This window comes from Bombus impatiens, unplaced genomic scaffold, assembly GCF_000188095.3.
Source record: "Bombus impatiens unplaced genomic scaffold, BIMP_2.2 scf_0217, whole genome shotgun sequence".
NCBI lineage: Eukaryota > Metazoa > Arthropoda > Insecta > Hymenoptera > Apidae > Bombus > Bombus impatiens.
In genome coordinates, this window is record NT_176636.1 from 1,766,166 (window position 1) to 1,778,529 (window position 12,364).

The 12,364-nt window shown below is 29.1% G+C and overlaps 3 protein-coding genes across 11 annotated transcripts; 1 reads left to right on the forward strand and 2 right to left on the reverse strand.

The window, feature by feature from the left end:
- Nucleotides 1–1,892: 1,892 nt before the first annotated feature.
- LOC100745819 (serine-aspartate repeat-containing protein I) lies at nucleotides 1,893–5,796 on the reverse strand. 3 transcript variants are annotated; one of them, XM_003487983.4, is made up of 3 exons: nucleotides 5,535–5,796; nucleotides 4,942–5,390; nucleotides 1,893–3,525 (listed from the first exon to the last, which is right to left on the reverse strand). In XM_003487983.4, the coding sequence occupies exons 2-3, from the start codon at nucleotides 5,372–5,374 to the stop codon at nucleotides 2,657–2,659; spliced, it is 1,302 nt and encodes a 433-aa protein (XP_003488031.1). In that variant the 5' UTR covers nucleotides 5,375–5,390; nucleotides 5,535–5,796; the 3' UTR covers nucleotides 1,893–2,656. The 3 variants fall into 3 exon arrangements, with proteins under 3 accessions (XP_003488031.1, XP_012239009.1, XP_033175772.1); XM_012383586.3 differs by having other exon boundaries at nucleotides 5,542–5,772; XM_033319881.1 differs by lacking the exon at nucleotides 5,535–5,796 and adding an exon at nucleotides 5,482–5,513.
- Nucleotides 5,797–7,234: 1,438 nt separating this feature from the next.
- On the forward strand, nucleotides 7,235–8,886 carry LOC105680534 (coiled-coil domain-containing protein 174). Its single transcript, XM_012383585.3, has one exon. It carries the CDS (start codon nucleotides 7,328–7,330, stop codon nucleotides 8,837–8,839), a length of 1,512 nt encoding a protein of 503 aa, XP_012239008.1. The 5' UTR covers nucleotides 7,235–7,327; the 3' UTR covers nucleotides 8,840–8,886.
- Nucleotides 8,887–8,987: 101 nt separating this feature from the next.
- On the reverse strand, nucleotides 8,988–12,120 carry LOC100746055 (non-structural maintenance of chromosomes element 1 homolog). Of its 7 annotated transcripts, none has more exons than XM_024366478.2 (7): nucleotides 11,825–12,120; nucleotides 10,192–10,300; nucleotides 9,960–10,101; nucleotides 9,519–9,714; nucleotides 9,336–9,449; nucleotides 9,137–9,260; nucleotides 8,988–9,061 (listed from the first exon to the last, which is right to left on the reverse strand). In XM_024366478.2, exons 2-7 carry the CDS (start codon nucleotides 10,289–10,291, stop codon nucleotides 9,018–9,020), a joined length of 720 nt encoding a protein of 239 aa, XP_024222246.1. In that variant the 5' UTR covers nucleotides 10,292–10,300; nucleotides 11,825–12,120; the 3' UTR covers nucleotides 8,988–9,017. The 7 variants fall into 7 exon arrangements, with proteins under 7 accessions (XP_024222246.1, XP_012239017.1, XP_012239014.1 ...); XM_012383594.3 differs by lacking the exon at nucleotides 11,825–12,120 and adding an exon at nucleotides 10,945–11,053; XM_012383591.3 differs by lacking the exon at nucleotides 11,825–12,120 and adding an exon at nucleotides 10,930–11,042.
- Between the last annotated feature and the right edge of the window lie 244 nt (nucleotides 12,121–12,364).

Sequence of the window (12,364 nt, forward strand, 5' to 3'; positions counted from 1 at the left end):
GGGGGGGGGGGGGTCAAACGATACAGTTTTAAACGTCGACTCAACCAGGTAACAGTTCTAATATCGATGGCTCTCGGTGGCCACTCTCACTTCGTTCAAAAGAGAAATGAAGAAAAAGTGTTTACGTGCTGAACGAGGGCTACGGTTTTACGCACGGGTTATGCAGAAGATGAACGCAAAATAATAATTGATCGCGTGAGATTCGAAGCACGTGTTACTGAATATCATTTCATTACATCGGCACGTCCTCCGTCAATTATTTAATAATCCATCGATTTATCACACAAAATGTACACATACAACACTAGTTCACTGCTATACAAAAATAGAAAATGGCGCACGATCCCCACTTCCGCCGTTGTTTCTCACTGCTTCCTTGATCCACAACGGAGAGCGTTTTAAGTTACTACAATCTTATAGATAGCACTACGTCATCTTTACGCGCGAGCATTCCATTAATCGAGCGCCATCTTTCCGAGAATTTATCACTAAGGAGCATCCACAAAGCTACTTATTTTTTAAAGGTAAAATTGCCAATTCTTTTCTTCTTCATTAATAAAAAAATACATTATTTTTTATGTAAAATCGATGATGTTTCAGTGAACATGGATGGTGGAAAAATATAAGAAGTATTAGGTAAAATCACTAACTTCTTGATAGACATTATGGCAGTTTTTAATTTTCTATAATTGTATTTTCTTTTTGTGATTAAATTGAGTTTTGTAATTTCATACTTTTATGTTGGGATATGTATGTAAAGTAGTAAGTAAAAGAAAGAGGAAAAGAGTGTCGAAGGCGTTGTGCGAAAAGAATGCAATGAGAACATGCAATGTAACAATCTATAATTTGAATTTGGCGCGAGACAAACATTAAGAACTGCATGACGAAATAGAAGCAAAATGGCTTCTGAAATCTCTGCTTTTCATTACAAAAATCATTGTAAAAGTTTGCTATCAAAAGAAAAACAATAAACTAAATCAAGCTCTTTTCTTTCTAAAAAAATCTGGGAATTGAGGAACAATACATATTTATAATGAATCGATCAGTTTTCCAGTAAATAAATTATAGTAACTTTACTAGGAACATGGAATAAAACTGAAATTAACACTTCGGCGCGAACATTGAAATAATTCTAGAGCTCAATCTTTTTTAGTTTAGAATTAAGCCCGAATTTGACAAATTGATAACCTTTTATACCCTTTTTATTTTTTGAAATGTACATTATTACAAAGTTTTGCATATTGCTATGCTTATTAAAAAGTATATTAATACAAATATTAATAATAAAGATAAACATACATATATATTTTGGTATATATTCACGTCTATTTTCATATTTACATTTGTCAAAACAAAAAAGAATAAAAATCAAGAAATAAAATTGTAATTGGGGAAGTATTCACGTGTAAATTATTATTCGAAACACATTATTATAGGTTACGTTAATCTACGCAGTTACAGTTACAATAATTACTGAGTCTTAAAAGTAATGCAAAATAATCTTTATTTGACTAAAATAGAAAGTGAAAATATAGTAAATGGTAAATTCTCATTTATCGTAGGAACTCTTAACTATTCATTATTAAAGTAGAAATATTTCACATTATTTCTTGATAATGATAATTGATAATTATTTTATGAATATATTCACATTACTTTGTCCATAATCTCCGCATATATAAACACATATACACGTGATCTTTATGATTGAAAATTTCAAAAATTTTTTTAATAAGTTATATTCATATTTGCAAAAAAATGCATATAAACAAAATATATTGTATCAGTAATGATATATTTTTGTCAAACATTAAGAATAACTTTACCATAAAAGAAGGAAATGCAAAGATATAAAAAAGTCAATGTTACAAACAATATATAATCAAATCATATTAATCTAAATGTAAATATTTATTGAACTCAAAATAATGCAATGTAAAATGGGTTGCTCACATTTTTTTGTTTGTCATTCTTCAATGCATTTCAGAAAGTACTTACTTAATAATTATAAAACATAATAAAACTATAAAAGGAACACTATTGTATTTTTTAGAATGACAATGTGTGTTTGTTTAATACACCATAGAATATTATAAAGTATTACAAAATATATTTTCTTATATGTAAATGGTTTGTAACAAGAAACACGCTTTCTTCCTTTTTTCATCTTTAAATGAAATGTAAAAAAATTAAGAAACGTTATTTAACATATCATTAGATAACACTGGCATTCTAGTGTTACAAATGAGTAATTATTAAAGTACTGATGGAATGTTCAATGTTGTTCTCCATTCTACACTAGTAATTCTGCTATTAAAAACAAATTAACTGCTTTAAATATTGTAGAACTATTAAATATACTAAGAAGTGTTTATATGTACTTTTTATAATAACATTTTCTTAATCGTAAAATATTATATTAACAAGAAGTTCCTGGAACTATAATATATAAAATATTTTATAGAAAGTACAAATAACCATTTTTGAAACAATGTATAACCAAAATGTATTATTCAAATTTTACAATGTATGTATTTCTTTAGAATTTCCAAACATAGAAATACTCATAGCATTTGTATCTTCATCAAATATATTAAAATATTAATGATATATTTTTTTTGAAGAAACGTATCAAGTAAAAATAGAACATATATTGTTAATTTTCTTCTTCGTGTACTGATGTACTTATTACATTATTTTCACCCATTTCATCCTTTATATGTACTTCATCTAGTTTTTTGGGCGACCCCAACATTTTGGTGTATTTTGCCTCTTCTTTTTCTGAATCTTCTTTTTTACCGTTATCCTCTGTTGAGTTCTGCATATTATTACTATTTAACGTTTCTGATGAATTCAATATTTTCTTCTCCTCTGCAGTTGTATTATCCGCATTCTTCCCCCGTCCTCTTTTTGTAGTAGCTACTGATTCTTTATTTGTTTTCTTTTGTGTTTCTTTCACTATTTTCGTTGCATCAATATCATCTTCACTAAAAGCAGCTTTACCACGCATTTTCGTAGGTTTCTTCTGTGGTGTTTCTTTTTTCTTTACATTCCGTCCTTTTTTAGCAGTTTGAGCTGATTCTGACTCATTATTTTCAGTAGTTTCACTTTCATTATTAGTATCTGTTCTGAAGGTAACAGGTATTGAGTCTGAAGGAAATTTTTCTGTTGCTTTCACTTCCTCATCATCTTTTGTAATATCATCTGAATTAGGTTCATTTTTACGACCCCTTGCTTTCCTTGATGCTGTTACTTTTCTGGATTTATCATCTTCTGTTTTAACATCGTTTTCAGTCTCATTGTTGCTAGTTGCTTTAGTCTTGTTGTTAGCTCTGCTAGAAATTTTATTTTTTGTATCATCATGTACATCGACCTTCTTTTTTGTTGTTTTTGCCTTTGGTTTACTTTCCTTTGATGTTGGCTCAGCATTTGTTTGCTTTCTCTTTTTTGTAGCTGGTGCTTCTAAATTTTCAGCATTTTCATTAACAGGTTCTCTTTTGGCTTTTCCCTTTGACTTTCCCTTAGCTGAAATGAATATATGATCATCATGTTAATACATGTATAATAAATTTTAGATATGTACAGTAATAAATACAATCCTGTTGATTTCCTGATTTTGATGTTATTTAGTGATTAAAAGGATGTATTTTAGTACAGCACAGTAAATCCTCTGCAGACTGATGTTAAATAGCCACCCAAAGCCCTTTTACCTTACAGACACGTTTAGGCATACAGTCTGAATCTCTGAGGTATGTTAGTACTTATAGACACATAGCGACTTGCTATATGATTCCTATAGCACTTTTTCGAAATAAACTGAACTATTTTCATTGTATAAATCTTATTTCTTGTTAGAATTAACTTCCGTAAATGTTAGATCTTAGTCCTCCCCATATCACATTTCTGTCTCACAATATTAGACTTTCGCTGTATGTCTCAAACAAACAATTTGTGTTCTAAAGAAATTAAGTTATATTTTTATCTTTAAGTTACCTACATAACCTTTCCTTATAATGAAATACAAATTTCATGAACATAAAATAAAGTTTATAACTTTTAAAATGTGACCTTGAGGCATGTATCTTTCACTTATAGAATATTCCAAAACCTCTCATCTCGTACACCCAAAAGTCAGATACCCCATTCCACAAAGAATTAAATAGAGAAACAACTAATTGATACAAGCCTTCTAAATGATAAATCCATAAGGTTACGTAAAAAAGAACTAATGATGTAGCTAATACCTAAAATATGATAACCATTACTTTTAATGTAAATGTTTTTGAAAAAAACCACATAATTAAATTAAATAAAAAGACAGTTTTGGTGATATGTGTGTATCACATATCCCATATAAACAAAACAATCTGATTTATCGTCTTTCTCCTGCAGTCTTCATATACAATGTTTAATGTTTTTACGTATGTATAAACCACTAAATGAACATTCCCAATGCATTATTAAAATATTCATAAAATGCCATGTTAAGAATATTTATCCTAAAATTATAGTGGCTGTACAAAATACTTGTAGATTCACTTATTTTCTAATGAAATATTTTTTTAACAGGTTCTATATTTCATTTTCACAATATCAATTTTTTTAGTCATGTGGAAACACTACTATAAGACATAAAATTTAACATACTTGGATCTAATTAATTAATATATAAATGCTATAATAAATATGGAGTATAAATATTTTTCGTAGCCACTGTATATATTTTAAACTAAAAAGCTTTAATATCTTTCCTCGTGATTGTACACATTCCCAATGCGCGTCCGAAAATTACCGCGTAACCACCACGTTACCTTATAAATCAAATAAGCAGTAAAAATTAACAAACAAGACAAACAAGTTTTTCGTATATGAAAATTCTCATTCAAAGAACACATATTAACAATGATATTACAAACTTATAGAAAGATTTCGGATACGTACATTCTTCGTCTACATTGATTCCCGCCTTTTTCGCTGTGGCTTTAGCGCGTGTCTTTTTCGTTTCAGTTTCCTCGGCATTTTTCACCTTCTCGTTTACTGGATTCGTATCAGCTTTTTCCGCAGCCTCTTTGTTCCTCTTCGGCGCGGACTTGATTTTAGAGTTTGGTTTTTCAGTCACTGAGGCGGTTTTAGCTGATGTCTTGGGTTTTATTTTCGCGTTCCTAGTTACCGCCGTGGCCGTTTCTGTACCTTCTGTCTGCTCGATTTTAGTTGATTTTGCAGCTCTCGGAAACCTAATTTGCTTTTCCTCGTCACTTTTACTCGCAGCCTTCGCTACAGTTTTTTTCTTTTTCGGGGGCGACACATCGCCGGCTTCTGCAGCTCTCTCTACAACCTCTGCCTCCGAATGTTTCGCAGGCTTACGGGGTGCCATTTCGTCTCACGAGTATCTAAGATATATTTAGAAACTAATTTTTATACTATTATTGTTATAATTTACATATAAAAAGTGATATATATATATGACTAAATACCACAAACCACTCGTTAAACATAAATAACTAAATACTACAGAACGCCGCGTGATTACTTACCACTTACCGGTGCCCAACGTGCAATAACGTGTTCGTTGCATTAACTGGTGTCCGCAAGTCTGCAAGTTACACGACTAAACTAACATAGTAGCAGATCGGCAGCTTCAGGTTTCGAATGAGTTTGATAATCGACAATCGATTTTCGGATTGACGAGTGGCGACAAGATATCAACGGATCAAATCCTTCTAACAACCGTAATTCCCCTAAATACACGCAGCAACATGCTACGCTTACTTTGCAACTAAGTAAACCAACTTTTTTATGAAATATTTACAGCTCTTAAGAATGGAGCCTAAGGCCCAATGTTTTGCACCCCTCCAAATAATTTTATCTTAATATTCATTCATTTAACATTTACCTAATCCTTTATTAAATTATAATAATTTTAAGCTTTTCTTTATACCTATAAATATCATAACTTTTGAGGACTGTTTTTATATGATTCATTAATACGTTGAGATAACCACTTGATGTCTTAGAGTGTTACAAAAAAGGATTTCCAATTTATTTTTTATTTACTGTTATTTTAAATTTTTCGTTAATTTTATATTTATGGCGTAAGCATTTAATTTGTTACTGTTTAGGGTTTATTCTAATAAAATTGTATTCTATGAAATTGTATCATAAAATGATCCGAATTTTAAGTAATATATAAGGGAATGAATATATCGCGGAGTCATCCTTAATCTCGTTCAATGCTACTCTGTTATTTACATTTTTTAGTAAAGTAAAATATTTAATTATCAAAATTCTTGTTAATAGTAAAAGAGATTAATCTAAACATAACGAGTATGTATATTCATATCGTATTTAACAAATAATGTTACTAAGATGAAATTTAATAGAATGAAAATTTATGCCTGTAAAATGCAATTATATTTTAATGGAATTTTCAATGAGATAAAACATCGAGAAAGATGATTTTGGTAATTTTTAAAAACAATTTTCATTAGGATATTTTCCAAAATATATTTTATGTTTATTACTTTGCCATATTAAATATTCATGAGAATAAAAGATAAAAAAATATTGAACAGAAGAATTTACATTATAAAATTACATGTAATACATATTTTAAATATACAAAATTTATTGATATATAACTTGAGAATTTACATTATTTTTTTGTTTATATAAAGTTACAAGCATTAACATTAGTTATACGTAGTTATTTTTGTTTATACTTTCTTAACCAGGAGAAATAATCCTTATTGCTCTATTTTTGTGTTTTTATTTTTTGAATTCTTAAAATAATATTAAATATTTATATGTGCCTACATTGTATGTAAATATTCTTTTTAATAATAATTACTTAATGTTAATTATGTTTTATAATATTCTTAATACAAATTTCGATTTCTTTTATTCTAACAATGATATACATATGTAGTATTCCTAACAGTAGTTACCGATTTCACATATTGGCATGAAGATCTTCGGAAGAGTCATTCGTGTTAGTTTTCATATCAACAAAATTTAGGAACTATTGAATATGTTACTTGAAATTGGGATTCTTTAAAATAAGATTAAATTTTCTTATTTTATATATATATATATCTTTTTTAAATTATACAAATTAAAATTTATAATTTAAATACACCCCAAAGGTAATGTTAGTAATATCATAACCTATAATTGTTGTTTCACTTTGACGTTTGATAAAACAATTCATAATAAAATATTTAATTTATTTCACTAGGTGCTCTGAAATAAAGTCACAAATCAGAGAAAACTTATATCAAGTTACCGAAATACTTAAAATCATCGCGAACTATTTCAACAAAATTATTTCATGATGAATAACACGAAAAAGATCAATGTAAATTTTTCATCCCTCGTGGGTTTAAAAGCGGAACTTTTAAAAAAGCAACATGAAGTAAATGAGGCAAAATTGAAATCAGAAATAGATCACACAGTATCAAAGTTACAAAAGAAAAAATCCAAGAAAATTGAAAAGGAGTCTAGGAAAGAAAATTCAAAAATGCCGGAGTACATTGAGGATGTTGATACTCATAAAAAATCGAAATTAATGTTGGAGGCAAAAGCAAGATTATATGACCGATTAAAAAAATCCAGAACTACTAATGAGAATTTCCTTGTTGACTTTACAAATAAATCAGATGAATCTGAGGAAGAACCATTGCCAAAAGATGAAACTGACCCAATATTAGAAAATGAGGATGACTGGGTAGAATATGAGGATTGTTTTGGACGTACGAGAAAATGTTTACGCGAAGATTTGTCCTTGATGCAGGAAAAGGATCAATTGATCAAACAACAAATTATAACCAAAAAAGGAATTGATCCAAAAACCAATGATATTATTGACCAAAACTATGTTGAGGGAGAGAAAGAACCTGAAATAGAAATTATGAGAAGAAAGTGGGAGGAACAAACACAGAAACTAGCAGATAAAGTAAACATACACTACCAAGATATTTTATTTGATGAAGCTAGAACTCATGGTGTTGGTTACTATGCATTTTCACAAGATGAAGAAGAAAGAATCAAGCAACAGGAGAATTTGTTCAATTTAAGAAAGGAAACAGAGAAGAAACAGAGGGAGATAAAAGAATTGAAAGAATTGAGGGAGAAAATGGAACATAATAGATTGAAAGCGGCTAAAATTAGACAACGTATTAGAGCAGGATTACCTATAGATGTAGTAGAAGAGGAGTTTAGAGAAAAGAATGATAATGTATCTAATGAAAATGAATCAGGAAATGTACATAATACGGAAGAGAATTTAATCGAAACTGAAGAAAAAGAAAATAGTGAAAGCCAGATTATAGAAAGAGATAAAGAAATAGAAAAAGAAAATAAAATAAAAGCTTTAGGAGAACTTCTAGGCAAGAGAACTCATTGGTATGAGATGTCTCAGGAAGAATGGGTTCATAAATGTAGGAAAATAAGAGTCACTGAATTTGGACCAGTATATGAAAATTTTAGAAGTGCTGGTTATTTGAATCCTCAAAATGCTGATACAGTTTCAAGTATTCATAATAATGACAAATCTCATTCATATGAAATGAATGATACAGAAAACAGTAATGAAATAAATATAGATTCTTATGATATACCACTCCCCCCTAGCTTAAATACAAATGATTACAATACTGAGCATAATAATTTGACTGAAACAATAAATCAGAGTAATTGTGTTCAGTCAGTTGATTCTAAACAATACAACTCTAGTAATACAGTGCAAAATCAGATGAAACAAAATAGGAGTATAGATGAAGCGAGTATAGCAGCTGGTCTCAAATACTTGAGAGAAAAATTTGAAAAAAGTCAGAGTGCTTAAAGCATTTACAAACTGATTTATACTATTTTACTATACATACTTGTAAATATAATGTATTGTATATACACGTGTATTGTATAGAATACTAAGAATATTTGTGATAAAAAATTTATTTACAAAAATAACGTTTCACATTTTCTAGTTTTTGTTTTTTAAACCTTCCTATTGTATTTTTATTTCACTCATATCCTTCTTCTGGTACTGCTAAGTCATCTTGTATACCTACATATTCATTAATTTCATTTTTATTTTCGTTAATTTCATTTTTATAAGTGGTAAAAAAGAAAATAATATTACCAGATAGATCAATGTCTGAAACAACTGTGCTGCAATTGGGACAGTTCACATGAGTATGGACCATGGTGAATTTCTTCAAACAATATAAATGAAAGAAGGTATCACAGTTAGTACACTTTTCGCCCTACTTAATAAAAATTATTAATATTAGGTTGAAATTTCTCACATGAAAAAAGCATATTAGATAGGAATAGCATACGTGAAAAATAACTTGTTTGCAAAGGCAACAGGTATTTAAATTGCTTTCATATGTAGCTCTAAAGTATGGCATTAATTCTGTTATACTTCTTACACCCATATAGTAATAACCATCCTGTAAATGTCATAAAAATATAAAATTAATCAAATATTACTGTAATGTATTTTGAATTTTTATCAATACCTTATAAATCAACCATTTTCTATTAACTATATCCTCCAGAAATTTTTCAGCACCTGCCTTTGACATTTTTATATCTAATGAAGAGCATAAATTTAAACATATTGTACTTTGTATGCATCCATTGCGTGATGTTATAATTTCAGAAAACATAGTCCTTAACAAGGCCAATTGCTCTTTTGAAAATTCAGTTTGGTACCTAGAAGATATCATGAATATCAATAAACTTCATACAAAATTTCTACAGATACTGTTACTTAACAAATTATGAAAGTAAAATAAAGACATCATAATTTATTTGTAAATCCATTCAATTTGACTTAACAGTATATAGGCCAATTTAAGAAAAAAAAATAAGTTAAACATTCTAAATGATTATAAATATTCATAAAATAATTATGCAAAACTGAATTTTGATATATTAACAATTACTAAAACATATACCTGGTTACATCATTAAGCGTAGTACTTATTAGAACCCAATATAATTTGCCTGTAATTTCACACTGTGCCTTTTTGATTAACATGTTTAAGGGCTGCAATTGTTCATTTATTTGATTTATTATTACTGATACTCTATTATCACCTAAAATATACAGTTTTGTTTATACAGATACAATAAAATAGGTACATAAAAATATGAATTGGATTTTACATTACATAAGAATTTACTTACCAAATAATTTAATAATTAAGTCCTGTATTTTATTTTCAATTAAAAGACCTTCATGTACAATTGCTTGTAGAACTATTTTGTGCTTATTGCTATAAGCCATGTTTTATTTCTGTAACAGACACAAGTATTATGTTTTTATTTCAGATTATTAATGTTATCAATCTGTAATGTCAAAGTACTAAAGTTTTATAAGTGAATCAGAAATTATTTCTGAATTAGCCAGCGTAACTTCTATAAAATGTTTTGACTAATTAAATAAATACACATATATATACAAAACTATGCAATGCAACCCGCAATTATGTATATAAATGGAAAAGATAAATTTTCATATAATGATATTATATAAAGAAGTTTTTTATTTATGCAATTTCGTAATATCCTTTTTCGTTGGTAATATCCGAAATACTACATTTCCTTAAAAAAACTGAGCAACTAATGAGCAAATATGTATATAAAATATAACCAATAAAATTTACAAATAGTTTTGAAACATATCTCACAGTGTTTCTCAAGTTACATTAAAGAAACGTAAATCCTTTCAGGAGAAACACAATCATAAAGTAATTAAGAAGCATAACAAATAATTTTTATAAATTTCTTCCATCTACCAAACATCTATTCTATTATATAAAAGATCAGACAACAGAATTATACATAGTTGAAACAATAAATTTCATTGTTTTATACTACACAAGTGCTACGTTAATTGATCGAGATTCTGTTTTATTAACTGACCATCACTATCCCTACCGAATCTTAAAAGTGATTTTGTGGACTAAGCCTTCTTTTTTATATTAAGTGAACGTATTAAGAAACGCTTTAGGCTAGTATAACTTGAAATTCGATACATCTTTGAGAAAACAAGTATGTCGAACCTAATGAAAAGTGTTTGAATTTCAATTTTGAAGGGATTCCTAAGTTTTTCATACTATGAAAATTCGAATCACCGAATATGATTCAGTACTACAACTTTGGAAAATCTTGATAATTCTTGAGTTTTTAAAGCTTCAATAAGTCTTGATATCTTATATAAGATATTGAAGATAGGGTATAATATGAAAGAATGTAGATATGAAACCTTAAATACGTAAAGCCTATATTAAGATTCACGTAAGCGATAGATTAAGATTCACAACTAAAAATTTATAAAAACTTAAAAGTTTTTAGTACTGAATCATATTTGCATTCAAATTCGCCCTTGCATACGTATGTATATTCGAAATGATTCAAACTTCTTTCAGATTGATACCTACGCAGTCAATCTTTTCTTATTCTTATATTTCACAAATACAAATTAATTCTTCATAATATGGCAATTATTATTAAACAAGAAATAGAAGAGGCTTAATATTATGTACTTCTAATGAAAAATTGTAAGCAGGATATCAATCTACAAATAAATTTTGCAGCCCAAAACAAATACAGTCCCTAGTGCGGCTATATCAATGGATATTGTTTCTTACTGCTTTACTTTATAATTGTGATGCATAAATTATTATTATTCCTAACATAGAAATTTTAAATAAATTTATACAGATATATAGTTATACAAAAACAAATGTTTCAGACATTTATATCTCACATTCAATGAAGTAGAACTACTTTAGGAATTTTCTAGAAATACACCTGCCTCGATAACCAATCACGATAAGGCTCGATGTACGGTCAGCTAGCAAAGCATACCAGTAACGTTAAAATACTTGATTGTGAGAATCACTGTTACTGCCGCAACTTTACTGTATTATCATCGATGGGTGCAACGAGTATACGGTCAGTTTGAGTTTGAGCGCTACAGTATCATGAGAGAAAAGCATCGAGTGAGAGATGTGTTGACTCAAGTGAGCATCATGATCCATTCGAATATGTATTAATTTTCTAATATCGGAAGAAACGACAACAGGAAATATCGCCGTGCGCTAAAGTGAGGAAGAGGGACTAGAAAAGAGTGTGGAGGCGATCTAGTACATAGACATTGAGAGCTATCTCTGCTGCATAGTACAAGTTGTATCGCCAGGGCGCGAGGCCGCGACCCTGAGCCCGATACGCGGAATAGGACGTTTCGATAGCGGAATAGTGCGCGCAACGAATACGTGTCAAACATCGGTCCACGGATAAGCGCAAAGTGGAGCATCGTAGCGTACGCGGTGCTATCTGCTATCATTTGCTCGCG